The sequence below is a fragment of the Limanda limanda genome, chromosome 13 (assembly GCF_963576545.1).
Source record: "Limanda limanda chromosome 13, fLimLim1.1, whole genome shotgun sequence".
Lineage (NCBI taxonomy): Eukaryota > Metazoa > Chordata > Actinopteri > Pleuronectiformes > Pleuronectidae > Limanda > Limanda limanda.
In genome coordinates this window covers 14,188,304-14,204,926 of record NC_083648.1, presented here as the reverse complement: position 1 = coordinate 14,204,926, position 16,623 = coordinate 14,188,304, and the positions used below count along the sequence as shown (strand labels likewise).

General features: G+C 42.1%; 1 protein-coding gene across 1 annotated transcript in view; it reads right to left on the bottom strand.

Moving 5' to 3' along the window:
- LOC133017501 (ephrin type-B receptor 1-B) overlaps positions 1-16,623 on the bottom strand; it is a 107,706-nt gene that overhangs the window by 12,874 nt on the left and 78,209 nt on the right. The window contains exons 8-12 of the mRNA XM_061083610.1: positions 16,480-16,588; positions 15,245-15,309; positions 9,296-9,484; positions 7,953-8,200; positions 6,793-7,008 (exon numbers count right to left, since the gene is read on the bottom strand). Of these exons, the coding sequence (XP_060939593.1) occupies positions 6,793-7,008; positions 7,953-8,200; positions 9,296-9,484; positions 15,245-15,309; positions 16,480-16,588 (827 nt within the window). The remainder of the gene's footprint in view (positions 1-6,792; positions 7,009-7,952; positions 8,201-9,295; positions 9,485-15,244; positions 15,310-16,479; positions 16,589-16,623) is intronic.

The following is a 16,623-nucleotide window of genomic DNA, read 5'->3' as shown; positions in this document are numbered from 1 at the left end:
CTGACGAAATTGTACACAAACAACTTCATTGTGAATCCGGCTTCAATGCAAATGCGGTCCAACAGCCACAGATGGCTAATCAATGCCCACCTTATACTGCCTGTGGCAAACATGACAGAAAGTATAAATCAAGCTGGAGTCATTTTGTGTGTGGACTCTTTCTTTGATGCAGGGATGGATAATGTTGTTATTTCTTCTCTTTTTTCAGAACCTGTAACGTCCTCCATGTTAATTTAAATTCCTTGATAATTTCTGCAGGTTAATTTATCTTGAGACTGAGCAAATTAAACTCAACCATATGAATCAAATTTGCCCTTGAAAAATCTTAATTGGTTTCAAATTAAAAACTAAGAGATTAAAAACAAAACAAAATAAACCGAAGGGTGAGGTGGGATGTTGAGAATTCTGCTGCAGTTTTGACTGGGCGTTGCGGGGGTTAGATTCCCAGCAGCAGAGCCTCCAGTTTGGCACTTAAACAGGAAGCCGGCTGGGGATCACGTCTGGTCAGTGCACTTGTGACTCACACTTAACGCAGGCTGGGGAAGTGACGATCTATGTAAGAGAGTTTGAATGTATCTTGATGCTCTAAATAAATCAAGCTTAAAAGAGAAAAGTGGTAAACAGCAGGATATTTCATCTGCACATCACTTACAAGGGATATAATTCAGATCCAGCCGTCTACGTTTGGAGATATCAGAGAAAACATTTTTGTGATTTTTTGTTGTTTCAAGTATAAAATACAAAGACACAACATTTATTTTGGATCCACACTGATAGATGTGTACTCACAGGTAGTTTTTGAACATCGGAAATAGCTTACAGTGAACCTAGTTGTTGAATTATTACGGGAGAATGACTGCAGCGAAGCATCAAAGAGAATCCCATGGTTTCATCTTTCTCTTCACCTTCACTGAGAAATTAAATATTTGAATATAACAAAGAGATGCATCTATTATTGTGGATGTTTGGGTGAAATTGCCTTGTGATTTATTGTGAACTACAAAAGAAATGTGAGATCTGTATTTAAGTATTTAAGATGAGTCTGTTATCGCCTTGTGGAAGCAACTGTTGTATTCTTTAAATACGCCTTGACGTACATTTTCATGTCATGTTGTGTGGTGTGACGTATGGACCAGAGTGAGATGAGGTGTGGAAGTCTGCCGGTTTATATATTATCGCAGGTTTCGTATCGTTAATGTTTGCATGTAACTAAAAACCCAGAAGGAAAGTTCCTTTGTTTGTGTTTTGGCCAGGTTCACATGGACTCGTTCCAATAACACTTCTCGTTTCCTCCCTGTCCCCTTAACTTGCAGTGCAGTGCGTAAATATTACACAGCAAGTTCAACAGACGAGCCCAAAAAAGTGCATGGGCCCGAAGCCAGAAAGAGAGGGGTGGGGTGGGGTGGGGATGCAAATAGAAAACAGACAAATGACAGAAACAACAGTGCGTTCGGCGTGGTGCGCGCACTGGAGCGGAGCTGAGAGAATGTCACTCAGGTCACTGGGATTTGACGGATGAGCTTTGTTACTGGCTCTGTGTGACCTCGCCTTTCAACCCCTCTCAGCCGCAATGACACCAACAATCGAAAAAACATACACACGCACACGCGAACACACACAATCACACACACACAGGTGAGCACCTAGGGGACATATGTGTTCTTACCCAGAACCACAGCACACAAACACATACTTCTCACGACATACATACAGGCCCCACTCAGTCTTAACATACATCACATATTGGGTGACATGCAAGGCAATGACAGCTTTTCCACATCGTCAGCTAAGGCACCAGCAGAAACTCTTGACCCATACCTGCCCTCCTCTCTAGGGCCCTGAGGGCATGATAGAAAGCTGTTATAGGCTTGACAGACATAAACATATCTACACACACACACACACATCCTCCCTATTGACGCTACCTTATTTTGGCCACAAACTTCCGTGCATCAAACCACAATGACCGGTGCCCCCATCTCTGACTTTCACTCACAGTAAAACGTCTGACCCATCGCGGCTGCAACAACTTGACTCATCGTTTGTCAAGTTGTCGACACTGAGAGTGCCGTTCCAAGACGCATTCGTTTGCAGCGGGAAAAGCCTTGAAATGGAAAGAACAGGAGGGCAGCAGGAGACAGAAGGAAATATAGATGAATGGAGGCATGGATGGGTGGCTCCCTAGATAGATGGAATGGTGAATAAAAAGAGTGATATAGAAGTCCTCCTGGTCCGCCAAGTGTTCAGAAATCCATCCTGTCTTTTGTCAGGTCATCAGGATCGCTCACATCTTACCTAACCTTGTTATGTGCCTTTGGGCCATTTTCTTGAAGCATGCAGCCGTGTGTGTATAATGAGGAAGTGACGCAAATACAAATACAAGAATGCCGGGTCTAAAACAAAACACGCTGTCGTCATAGTATTTACGGTAATTAGCGGACATCACCTTAGAAGGTCCAAGCATTGTCCTGTGAGCCTCATTAATCTCGACTTTTGGTGGGCGGCCAACAGAGAGGGAGGACAGCCTCCTTCTGTCTGAAACCGCCACAACAATGCTCCAGAATGAACCCACTTCCAGGGTTTACACAATAACCAGCGTGTCCCCAGACCATACATCCAGCATCACACCACAGGCACTGGAACTGGTGTGCCTGGAATTAAAGTGAAAAATTAGAAAAGCAGTAGAGGGAAAGAGGTGATTAAGTTGCTGGAGGAGGAGGTCGACGGGGATGTAAATCACTGCACGTCAGCGCAATTTAATTTCCCTGATTCCCTCGGCCTTGTCTGCAACAACAGCCTTGCTCGCTGATTGGTTAGTGGCATAGCATAAGAGGTTGTGGAGTTAAGGGCACTGGCATAGCTTAATTACAGTATAGGATCCTGTACAGGACCCGAGGACCCCGACACACCTTCATACACACGACTGCTTGTTCCTAAAGCTTCAAATAAGGACATGAAGGTTTGTTGTTACATCAGCTAAATCTTTATGAATTATGCTCATAAGTAAATTCAAGGCTGAAAACACATTTTGTTGGTCTTCAGGCTGTGAGCTTCAGCACATTCAATTAGACATAAAGTAATGTACTTAATGCTACATTGAAGTGCCAAGTCTCAGCTTTAATTTGAGTGGGTTTTTTCGTCAATGTAAAACGAACTGTGGGAGATATAACTCTTCAAACACACTGTGCAAAGTTTTTAAGGGTTTCAAAAGTAATTTGACAGATACACAGTAAGTCAAACACAATCTTTTGCAATCCTTTGCAGTATGTGACTGCCTGAAGTCTCTCACACACACACACACAGCAGACACTTTGTATCATCCCTGGTGATGCTCTCCCAGAGTTTCGCTGCTGCCACCCTCAGCTCCAGCTTGCCTCTCTGCCTTTAATCTGGTCTTCACTACATGGACCACTGCTCAGCTGGACTGAGATTAGGTCAGCCGGTCGAGGATTTTCCACCGCCTCCCCTTGAACAGCTCTGGTTACTGCTAAATTTGTAAATTTCATCCAACGAGATACATTCGTCTAAATCTCAGCACACACGCTCCTGTATACCACTGAATTAATTCTGTTGTTTGTCAGCAGTGATTCCAGTATTACAGTTCCACTGGTATATATATAAATGATTGAAACACGTGTTGGCTTTGGGGCATGAGGTTTTCCTTTTTCTTCACTATTTCCGTGGGGTTGATTTTTGTTTCATCACTCCGTGCACTTTCAGAACTGGTCGAGCTCCAGACCTCCATCACTCTCTTTGTGTGTCTGTGTGAAGTGCGGCCTGGCTTTTCTTCTTCTGAAGCTCAACAGGGGTTTACGTCTTGTGGTGAATCCTCTGCGGTCATGGTCCTGAAGTCTTCTCTTCATCGTTGGCAAAGAAACCTGTACGCCAACTTCACGGAGAGCATTCTCAACTTGCTCTGCAGTCAAAATGGAATTGTCTTTATCATGCGAATCATTTTCTTGACTTTTGCTCCTTTGTCTACGAGCTTGTATGCCACCCTCATCTTTCTTTGTATTAACACTCAACTCTCTCTCAACCGAACACTGAAACAAAAACCAGCTGCCCAAGAGACATTTAATAGCCAAGTGTCCAATTACTATTTTGAACTGCAGGAGCCTGAAGAACAAAAAATGTTATACCTGTCCAAATACTTCTGAACTTGACTTCTTCTTCGCTCATAACGTTACTTTTTACTTACAAACTTAACTGGCATATTGATGGAATAAGCCCTGGGATGTGATGGGATATGAATGGAAAAGCTCTCTTGATTTGGAAGAAATAGAAATAGCAGTGGAACTGAAGATGTTGTCCTAATGATAATAAGGCAACAGTGACATGAAACGCAGCCAAAGCTTTGTCGTCCTCTAAATGAAAATCTCTCCAAGAAAAAAAAAGAAACTCAGCATTGGAAACAAATGCACCTGAGTGTTTAACCGACAAACAGGTTCAGGCTTCAAACCTCACCTGCTCTATCGACTGTCCAGAAAATGCCCTCGAGGAGATTGTCTGTATAAAACAACATCAAAATGCTGAGTACAATCTATAATCCTGTCCCCACATTTTACAACCTGTATTATTAGCAAGCTCAGCGGCACAGACAACAGACGAGCTGAACCTCTTTGTTGCCAAATAAAAACCCATTCAGCAAGGTTTCTCCACAGGAGCCAAGCATACAAAGCAAGCTATTCCTGGGGAACAATTAGCTCTCAGCCAAACCAGTGTGAGGTCATATCTCCTCTGGCCCCTATGACACTTCCTGTTCACACCTGGGCTAGCATCTCCTGCCAATCGCTAGCCTCCCTATAGGCTTACGCAGACTGTGCATGTGTGTTTCTGAATGAAACGTATTCTGGCAGAGGGCAGTTTGCACCTGAGCTTTACCGCAAAGGTTGAAATAGAGTTGATCTAAAGTACATGGTTGTGTTTTTTCGGCAAATATTTAGATATAGACAAATTATTTTGAGAACTCTCGTTTTCGTACCTGGGTCAGCACTGACTCACAGGCTGACTGCGAGCTTTTGATCTTCACTTTTGCATGTGTTGTAATATTTTTGAAGCTTCTCCGAAAATAGGCACTTTTTATAACATAATATATTCATAATGTATTCATATTTATTCATAGTGTGTACAAAGCTTTCATCATGCTGTACATTCACTTCGGTGTATAGGGTGAATCATGTCCAGAGCCCCTGAGGTGGTTTTAAGAACCAAGTGAATATTTGTTCCTTGTCAAGAGGTTGTGTGGAGCCACTGGAGGCAACCAGGACAGATTGAGTTCCAAGTCATTGTTTTGTCACAAGTAAGTCTACACAATGGATTGCAAAATAAAGTTTCCTACCTTGTTTAACTATGTAGCTGGCAACGTTACTGAGCTGTTAAATGAATGCTAGCTTAACATTAACTTTTAGTATTAGCCACTCCTGCCATTCTTTGTATTTTTTTTTTGAAGCAATGTGACGTTAGTTCTTCGTGGTTCCCTGCTTCAACTTGATTGGATGTTGTTGTGGATGTGGGCAAAGTGTTGTCGTGCTGAGACTGAATAGTCTGAAGATCAGTTGATCTAGGTTTATGTTATGCACTTTTTGAATGGTATTCTTTTCAATCTTTTGACTTTGTGTGAGGTATACAGTATTTTCAAGTCAAAATGATCAAAGGGTCCAAGGGTAGGCATGAGTCATTGGTGATAGGCATTGGTAAAGGAGTTGCAAGTCTTTTTTTTCACCTTGTTAAGTCTAAAGTTAAGTCTGACTCAAGTCCAAGCTTTGTGACTTGAGTCAAAATCTCTGCTTAACAACTTGCAAAATAGGACTGTTGAATGTCTATTTATATTGGAGCTTTATTGTGTTTCACAATTTAAAAAAAGGATATGTTTGGGCTAAATAACCAAAGGAACAAGGTCCCTGTCCTCTTATGAACAGTTTTCTCACAGAATTCTTGACTGTTTTAAAGATGCTGGCAGCGACTCCCAACACAACAGCATTAAAACAAGTTAATTTGCACAAAAGAATCAATGAAGTGATTCCAGACACATACACGTGTCTGCGCACAACCACCCACACAGAGAACAACATTGCATGTACACTTGTTTATGTGCGCATGCACGCACACACTCACAACACACAAATAAAAACACTCACACACACTTGGGCATGCCTGGAGTCCTAATGACCTGCGCCGTGTGTTTGTGAGGGTGTAAAAGTGTGTTTTGAATTAGGAAGAGGAGAGGCAGAAGATGAACTAACGACAGCTGCTAATAATTACAGATCTGTAGTGTGGAGGAGTTAATGAGGAGCCAAAGCCTCCCATGATGCCCCAGTAATAATGAATGAGGAGTGAGAGAGAGAGAAGGGAGGGGAGAGCTGTCAGTTTGAGAGGCCGCAATGCCCTTTGGTTTCTCTGCACTCTGGGCATGTCAACTAGAGAGGAGCCTTCCCAGAGGAGACTTGTCTCCACACTAATGAAGATGTGACAGACCTCCGGTCCGTGACTTGCAGAGTGCAAAGAAAGAGGAGCGAAGGAGAATGAGAGAGAAGATAGAGACAGCTCATAAAAAATGAAAGGCACTGAAAAGGTGAAAGGTTTCCAAGACCTTCAAACAGAATGAGACGGTGTCAGAAAGAAGCAAAACTGATTAATCTGGTAAATTATGTTTTTGGAACTGCTGAAGAGGTCAATGGGAGAAATGATTGGACTTCACATAAATCACATGCAGATAAACACTCGATGAATACAAGTGATAATGTTATTCATGGCACTCCGGCAGAATGAAAGACGAACTTGGCAAGTACTCACCAGAGAGCTGGTATAGCTGGGATCAGACGTGTCATCCTGTAGGTAGCGTGACAGGCCAAAGTCGGAGACTTTACACACCAGGTTGCTGTTGACCAAAATGTTTCGTGCTGCCAGGTCGCGATGGACGTAGTTAATTTCTGAGAGGTACTTCATCCCTGCTGAGATCCCACGCATCATTCCCACCAACTGGATCACGGTAAACTGACCATCATTTTGCTGTAGGACAGACAGGAACCCAAATGAATCGTTAGCTGGCGCGTATATTCGGCATGATTTCTTTTCAGCAAATACTTACAAACCAGCTTTTAATGATAACTAACTTATTATGTTGGTTCACTAGTGATTTATAGCTGGTGTGTTGACAAAAGCCTCCAGGCTTGAAGGTTGTCAATCTCTATTAGTTAATATCAGTGTCAAAGAAATGGCACTTTTTCTTCGTCAATACAAAATTGCCATTTTTAGCTCTTTTGTAGTCTTTGCTTTCATGTCCAGAGGAAGAGTATACTTGTATTAAATAGATCAAATGCATTAGCACATTATTGTTCACTTTAGGTGTCAGAGCATTATTCCGTTCTGTCATGAAGACATCCATCTCTCCAACATCCACATATGGTGCCCCTACCCCTATGTGAATGCTCTGAAGAGCGAGCTTTGAAGACCCCGTAACACAGTAACAAATAAGAGGGTGAAGGAGATCGATGGAAACACAAGTCGGATGTGGCGGTTAGCAAAGCCAACTTCAAAGAGCCCCTTTAAACCCACCCTAGATCAAAGTAGAATGGAACACCAATCCATGCGATTGAAGGAGGAAAAAAGCAAGTTGAATATTGATTGAGCTGTACGTCTGCTCAATCCGGACTTTAAAAGAAAAGGTGAAGAGTCCATTAATAGTTGCAGGCAGTAATAGAGAAATTAAATCCTGATACAGAAACCACGGTAATTGTCATGAAGCATATACGCCGCTAATGCTGGATAGATTACGACGGCTCATTCCAATTTGTATTAGGGGGGATTCTCTGCATGAACTCCATTTTCTGAGATTTTAATGATTTATTTCCAATTAGCGTCTCAGTCCCATAACGCAAAAGGTTTCTATTCAACCGCTTGTTTCCAACTTTGTATGACATAGTACATGCATGTTTTTAAGAAGAATTACTCACCCTGAGGAACGAGTCGAGAGCGCCATTCTCCATAAACTCTGTGACAATCATGACAGGACGGCTCTTTGTGACGACACCCTCCAGACGGATAATGTTGGGGTGGTCGAACTGGCCCATGATTGACGCCTCGGACAGGAAGTCCCGTCTCTGCTTATCGACGTAGGCTGCCTTCAGGGTCTTGATGGCGACATAGATTTCCCTTTTACCCGGCAGCTTCAAACGGCCCTTGTACACCTCGCCGAACTCACCTAAGAGGGAATTAGAGGGAGGGTGCAGAGTGGCTGCTCTGTCAGAAAACAAGAGCTGGACTATTTTTCATAATGAAACTGTGATCACACAAAAGCTTAGTAGAGTTGATTAGATCTAAATCTATTCATTTATCAAGCTTATTTGCATCCTCGTGTCCCTGGGCAGAAATATTACCCAAAGAGCTATTATAGATCTTGATTTAGTCTATATCAAGCATGAGTGTTTTCCAATAATGCTGTAGTGTTGCTCCTTCATGATATTTTTACCAGTGTTGGCTCCTCTGACTCACAGTAGTCATCTGTCTTAAAAGCCTGCCAAGTGTCTTCATATTTGCTGCACGAAGAATAACAGGCAAGCACTATCTGGTAAATATCTGGAAGTCTTTTGATTAATTATCACCATGTCGATGTCCTGCAGAGGCACCACACAGTGAAATCAACAAAAACGGAAACCTTTAATTAGTTAGTCCCCCTGCATCCTTACCCCTGTCCTATCTCTGTCACTTCCTCACACCTAGCTTGCTGAGTAGGCCAATCCACAAGAGCTGTTCCAGGCCCAGTCTCATTACCAGGACTATTTTAGCCCATGTAGAAGCCAACAAATATGAAATCAGCATGGCCTTCCTGATGTCCCCAAAAAAAAATGGTGTTTGGTACAGAGGAAAACAACACGTTGGAAATAGACAGCTGAAGACAGAAAGAAGCATCTATTTTCTATGTAAAGTAAGTGAAAAGGGATGATGTAAGGCAGAATATGTGAGAGAGCAACCCTAATAGGATCCAAAAACAGAGAAGCACTGGGAATATGCTGCAAGGCTCGAGTTCGTTGTAATGCCATTGAGTCCCAGGGTAGCTGGCCTATATGCTGCTACTGCACTTGACAGGAGGCCTTCACATGTCTCCACCTAATGTGGTGGCCAAAGGAGATGGACTTTTTGACCTTGCACAGATTCAGGCTTAACATGTTTGCACACAAGCACTTAAGAGCTAATGCATGAAAATATTGCAATCGTAATTCGCATTCACCTTGCATACACACACACACACACACACACACACACACAGATATTGTTCCTTTACATCCATCTACCGTACCTGCACCAATGACTTCCTCGATCTTGACAGTTGAGACGTCAATCTCCTTAGCAAATTCCCTCACGGCTTCGTTGGGGTCTTCGTAGGTAAAGGGGTCGATGTAGATCTTCATCCCCGGAGAGCCTGAGAAGTGGGTCGGGCAGCCCAGTGGGGAGGGGCAGTTAGACATGTCGGCTCGCAAAGAGAGTTCTAGAACAACCAAAGTGCTCAATGAGCTTTCCACAAGAAGAAACTGCTCTTTTATGTCTATCTGTCATGTAATACTGATGATCGAATGCAAGTGTGTCTGCTTGTGTCATGAGCCCCTTTTGATACAGAGATTGTGCTACAGTGCCATTAGCAAACCCTTTGTTATGCCTCCTGTGCTTGTTTAGAGTGAATGGAACAAAGCCAGCATAATGTCACCCCAGTGTGTGATTTCAGAGAGTATGCCAGAGTTCTAAACTCTGAGGTGTAACGTGTAATACACCTGCGTCGGCATCCATGCTGATCTCCCTTTTACACAGACATAGATCTAGCTCTGTCACTATTTCCCACCCCAACCGACATTAAGGCAGAACATCAATGCATCCTCCATCTTGTCTTTTTACCTTTTAATACAAAATTGCAAGGCAGAATAAACCCACCCTGAGCAGGCTGCGTAAATGGATCTATAGTGTGACACAACATTACTCACAATTACTACAAACAACTACCCAACAGTTGTACATGATGATAACTTACTCATTGGACCAGAAAGGAGCAGTACTTTTAGTAGTGCAAACAACAAAATGGAGGTTTCTTATACAATACTTTTAATGGGGAAACCGACCAGAAAATATGGACAGGCAGAGGCGGAAAGATGAAAGGATAGAGGCATGTAGAGAGTAAATGTAGACCGATTTTTTTTACCCTTTATCCCTTACCCCAGCAGTCTCTGCTCTTTGATTGTTGTAGAACCAATTTCCCCACAGCCTCTCCCTATAGGAGCTCATAAAGAGATAAAACCGCTGCGCTATCAACTAGCTTTTTATGCCGTTCTGCGATAGGTGAGCTCAGTTCACAGACTGGAGATGTCTGCAAACAGAGGACACATTTTCTGACTCAACAGACCGGGAGGGGGAGACCGCCGAAAAAACACTTGTAAACAAATTCAATACACACTGCCACAAGACAGACATTACAGCGAGTAAACAGACGTAAAATCATCATTTCTACACTGACACACAAGGGCAGCCGTCTTTCTCAGAGCTGCTCAGTCAAAACCTTGGCAGCCATGATTGGAATAAACCCATCTCCATCAAGTCAATTTGTGCCTGCTCATTTGCATAAGCCACACAGAGCGGGGGAGGGGTCTCGGGAGACGGGAGGAGGATAAGGTCTGGTCTTGGAGGGATCAAGGTGCCTCACCTCGCCCTCGACTAAAGGCTGATTCTAGTTACCACACTAATTGTCTTGAACCCTATGTATGTGTGAATGTAATTGCTCATTAGAGATTCCATACAGATTGGATTCAAGTTAATCCATCGGTGGGTTTACAGCTCTACGTTCCATAAAGTCATTCTGTTGACAAGTGTCGCCATGCCGCTCGCTCAGCAGCACCACTGGCTGGGACTTACAATTTTTGCAGGGAGCGTATACGGTGCAACAACAACAAATATTTGAAACTGAAAATCTCGAGCACACATGCACAGCACGCGTCCGTGTACACATACTTGCGTGGAATCATTACTTTCTAATTCACCGTTCGGAGCACACTTTCATAAATAATTTAAAATGCAAACAGTTTATCCCTCTCCCTCCCTCTGGCGCAGACCTGGTTAACTGGACTCCTCTTTTCATGGCCATCAGATGAAAAATAGATTCCGTCCTTAATATTTCATTATTCCTTCATCTGAGGGTATGGAGCAAATATGACCAAACGTCAGTTCTATTTTTAGCTAGGACAAAGCACAGCTGCTGCGATGACCTCAGGGCATATAACAAATACTATAATTTCATACCTCTCTAAATTTGATGGTCGGATGAACGGACTGAGTAATTTAGGTAATTTGGACTATAAATGTCAACAAAATCCCTAAGCTATAAAACCCTAATAACTCGAACGATTAAGAATTAAGTTGACTGGCCTTACACAATCTAGTTTACTCCACTGCACTTAACCATGTTATTTTCACCAATGTCAAACATGTACCCTGCTTCAACTCTGCCCTGCTTGTGTACTGATGTCCCTAATGTATCCACAAATCAACCGTACAGCAGTAATTCTTACATTAATCCATTACTGGCAATGGGTTCAATCACATTACTGGTCCTACTTCACAGAATTGACATGTTGCCTCAAGACAAACAGCAATGTCTGTTAGTGCAACAGTGGCTTCATAAATGCTCATCTTTTTAAGTTAAAGGAACTCTTTCATACGTTAGACTTTCAACAAGGCGACATAATTACTTCTTAGTTCTTTTGCCTGACATTATTTGTGATTTAGCAATTGCTGTAGATAGCAATTATATGTTTTATAGGCTTATCTACTTTGAGGAATTAACATAAGCAGTTGCAGGCCACTGTGCGCCTATAGTGACCACGTTCCCATTTCCCGTCAGTCCAAGATGCACACTAATCTTTTCTGTGGCTCTGTGAATATAATGGGCTGAGTTTACTTCCTAAACACAAACTAATTATCCACCGTCTGATGTTAGAAAAGCATTTGTCAGACGCACTGTGTGGCTTATTATATGGAAATCACAAAAGGGATCTAAAATGCGTATGGGATTAACAGTCACATTGGTACAGACAGTGAAATGTTTGTGTGGGTTTAATCAGGCCTGTGGTTCCTTCACTGTGTGAAAGATAAAAAACTCATCAGCAATAAAGGGTATGACCTCTAATACTTGATGAAGGGCGAAGACAGATCTATAGGCGATCATCAATTTTTTCAACTTTCCACTTCACAACACATTCACATGCATGAATGTGTTGTGAAGTGGAGAGTTGAAAAAATTACCTCACGTGAACGTATTTGTCATTGAACCATAACTATACCTGTTAAATGGGCCTTTTTATCTGATTCTAATTCAGTGCGAGCGGCAGATGCTGAAGCACAAACAACAGCTGAGGCAACAAAGTGACAAACAGGGTTCGAACAACGGTGATTTAAGATGTGATGTGATATGCGGAGAAGCATTAGGGCATAAAGTCAACATGCCACAAAAATGTCTCTCTGTTAATTAGCTGATGTTGACAGGCTGTTGGTTTATGGGAAAGAGTGGAAAGGAAAAGGCGCACTGAGAAAAAGTGTGAATGCTCAGATGCAGCGAGGTGTGTGCAACACGATGAGCACTGCTGATAGTGGCAATTAAAAAAAGCAGTGTTTGATCCGTGGGAATTAAATGTGTGTTCATGACAGTATATAAACATAAAGATTTTTGTTTCAGTCCAGGGTTTGGTAACGTTTGTTTTTTTCCAACAAGGATGCTTAATTAGCATAAACAGAGACAAATCGGATAGGTTTTCCTTTAAAAAAAAACAACGATGGTCAGTGAAAAGAATGTATTTTTTTCCTTCTCAGGCAAAGTTGAAGTTGAAATTTGACATTAATTGCTAATTCTAAGTATGGTTAACTTAAATATGAATGCTTTATAATATAAATACATAATATAATTGGGTGCAAAGAAGTTAATAAAATGTACATAACAAAGTCTTTTTAACTCCGGCATGTGCGGTGATATTTATGTTAGGCACAACAATCCGCATTGTGATTTGGTCTGATAGGTTCCGTTACCCAACTTTCAGTCCATATCGATAATGATCACACTAAATGTCACGTTACTATTTCCTCTAAGTTCAATGACAGTTTTTTGCTCCTGAGTGAAGGGTGTGTTTTTTAATTCTCCTTCATACGCAGAGAATGTCAATCACATGAAGAATAAGAAAGCATTTTACAAATCTGAGATCGATCAATGATGTTATATCGCCTCACTCTACCTTTGTCATATTGGTTTTGATAAAAGTTATTTTTGAGATTATTATTTACATTGATTTAGTGCCCAAGACCATTTAGTGAAACCTACTGAATTTACAGAATGAGCAGCATCCCACTTGACGCCCTGACACATGAGGTGGGCTGGAAACGAGACATCGCCTTATGCGTGTGGCAACAGCTGGAACAATGAGCTACTGGGTGAAAGCCAGCGCCGCATTTTTGGGAGATTCGTCCCAAACAATTGGCTGAGTGGCGCTTTTTTATTGTTGGGTTGAATACTGTAATTACCAAACTGTCAGTCAAATCTAGAAAGAATAGAAGACAACAATGCCTCCTGGGGTGGGGGGGATTACTCCATCCCCGAGTGTTTGCACGTTGAAGAAATAAACCTATGAATAGGATCCCTTATCGGAATTTGATTTCCCCTTCATTTCAAATGACGCATGGGATGATTAGAGCAGCAAACGCCTGTGATCTTTTGTTTATTTTCACCACTTCTGTTAATTGCATTTTGTTTCTTCAAAAGATAGCCGGTGACAAAGCTGACTCTTCTGTCCGCAGGAGTTTTAATGAGCCCCCAGCTGCCGCTGCTGAGGCTGTGACACAAAGTAACTGTGTTGAAACGCTCGGCTGTGTTCGCCTCAACAAAACTCTATCCCCTCGAGTGAGCCCCCTTCTCAGACTGCTGGGTCGACAGAACATAGGGCTTTCATCCGAGGTACAAAACTTAGACACACCCTTTTGTGCGTGTGTTGAGATAATGTGTTTGTGTGTGTGTGTGTGCAACCAGGCTCCTCAATGTCATCAGTCAGCAACAGGGGAGTGCTTAAAGCTCGACTCAATCACTGCTATCGTAAAGCCCTGACACATGACTGCCAGTCAGTGTCACAGTGTAAAAAAAGGCAAATGTCATTTACATCCACTGACAGCTGAGACCAGAAATAATTTCTCTCATACCTCATCTCCCTTTCGTTAATGTCGTATACAGAAGTAAACATATTATGCACATGTCACATATTGAAGTGTACATGATATGGCAACTGCAAAGAACTGGACAAAAAAAGGGAGTGAAAAAAATGTAAATAAAATATGGGGAAAGTGCTCAGAAAGCTCATAGCTCCACCTAGGGAGAACAACCTCTGAAATTTTAACACTGCAAAAGTTTTGGCATTAAAATAAACATGGTGACGGATAGTAATGCTGATGGGTGCTATTGTTTTTTGGGCATACCTAAATCCTGGCGTCATATGACAGTGGTACTAACCATAGGTCCACAGTGTTACACTGAAGAATATAATAAAAGTACTTGGCCCTTGTTTGGGCTGGACTTGACTTAAAAAAGTGTAATTCAAATCACAAATGTATCTATATATGAATATTAAAATAATCATCCCTTTTAGTCTTTAACAAAGACTATCAAGCAAGGCTTTATTGAAGACCAGATTTTTTGAACAGTGGGACATTTAGGATGACAGCACAGTCACTATTACTAACGATAGATCGAAACTGTGCAACAGCATTTTTCGCCGACAATAGCTATTGTCTATTTCACCCTGGAGAGTAATGTGAAAGCGAGGAGCGCTCACTCTGCAGCCACTTCAGAGAACAACTTGGTCCCAAGACTGCAAACACTGCATGCTGACGAAAGAAAGAAACAAAGGCTCGACTAGAAGAACCTGTCAACTGATGGGTCCGATGTTTAGATTCTTTGAATTTCAGGAGGTTGCCCAACTAATTCTTTGGCTATTATTCCAAGGATTTATGAATGTATACAGTTGATGTTAGTTTGACCCTCCCAGAATTGTATGTCTCAAATATGTTAAAGTTAATGAAACGAGTAGTGAAGAGGGTACAACATGTGTTGAAGAGTCATGTGTAAAAGAGAGATTTCCTACTAATTAACAGACAAATCAACATTTGGAGCCAAAATATGGAAAAGAATCAAATCAGTAGCTAACATGGGATCTAAGTATCAGGGCGAACTCACCTCTTCCTGTGCTGTAATGTTGCAGCTTGTCACTGTACACCGCCTCCTTGGTGTACGCCCTTTTCCTGAGGGAGCAATGGGTATTGAGAGAGAGAGAGCTTGAGGTACAACAGGATGAGGAAGTGTAAACAAGGCCTTATTACTGTTCATGGTTCTCTGTATTTGCCTGAAAATGACATGGCTGAGCAGTGAATCAGCTGCAGAGGGGAAAGCAATGGTAAATGAAGTTTATGAAAATGAGCTGATTTTTAATTAGACCTTGATAGGATCTCTCTGCTTTTCATCCGTCTCCTCTGCCTCGGCATCAAAAGAGCCCGGCCCGTTTGATGAACACTTTACTTGCTCAAATTTGCACACAGCACTGCAGAAAATTCCGCTTTCATATATCTACACCGGAGCAAGGAGGGAATGTGACAATGTGACAAACTGCCGGCGACATTAAATTGCCTTGACTTAAGTAAATTAAAAGGGCAAAGTGGTAATTGTTGAGTTCTCTATGGAATAGGATATTCCATTTCAAACATGGCGACTTGGCTTTACTTTCCATCAAATTGATTTCTATTAATACTCGACGAGAAGATGCGTGAGGAGCTCACATGCGATGCAAGAGTTTAACCAGGGGATTCAAAATCACTTTAGTGTAGCGGATTAGTTTGGATGCATTTTTCCAGATATATCAAAGCAGATATCACAAAAACAATGTTTTATGTTCTTATCATTTCTGATCAGAATTTGATTGTAAAGCTGGTTCATTGAGTCATGACAGGAATGTTTCTTCATGCGGTGCTGGGGTCTCTCTTTGGAACAGGATGGCCAATATTGGATACCAATGGTGTTCATGTTAATATGTCCATTCTGTTAATTTTCTTATTTATACTGTACTGCAGTGAATAAACAAAATCCAATCCTGTCAACTTGTGGGTGGAGCTTAGTGGCTTGAAAAGGCTCCTCAACTGCAGGTGAGAGATGGGGGCAGGGGCGGGGCCATATCAGCATATCCGTAGATCCCAGTCATGAAATGAGGAAGGTGCTGGGTCATATTTAAGCCACTTAAAGGACATTGGTTTTATGACCAACCTTTGGAATTTGTAAATGAGATTTATGGGCTGATATAAGCTGCCTGATTACGACTGTTTTAGTTTATTAATGTTTATTTTTAAGGGAAAACTGCAGCAATGAAGTCATTGACTTTGCAGTCGTTTCTACATGTATTAAGAGAGAGGAAATGTGTTTACCTGCTGCACACGATGGAGATGGCCACAAGGGAAACGATGAAGACGACTCCTGCCGCAGCCGACCCCGCAATCAGAGGAAGCTGTTCCCTCAGCTCCGACTTGAAGTCGTCTGTGTGACACAAAGGGGAAGACGGACGGACAGAC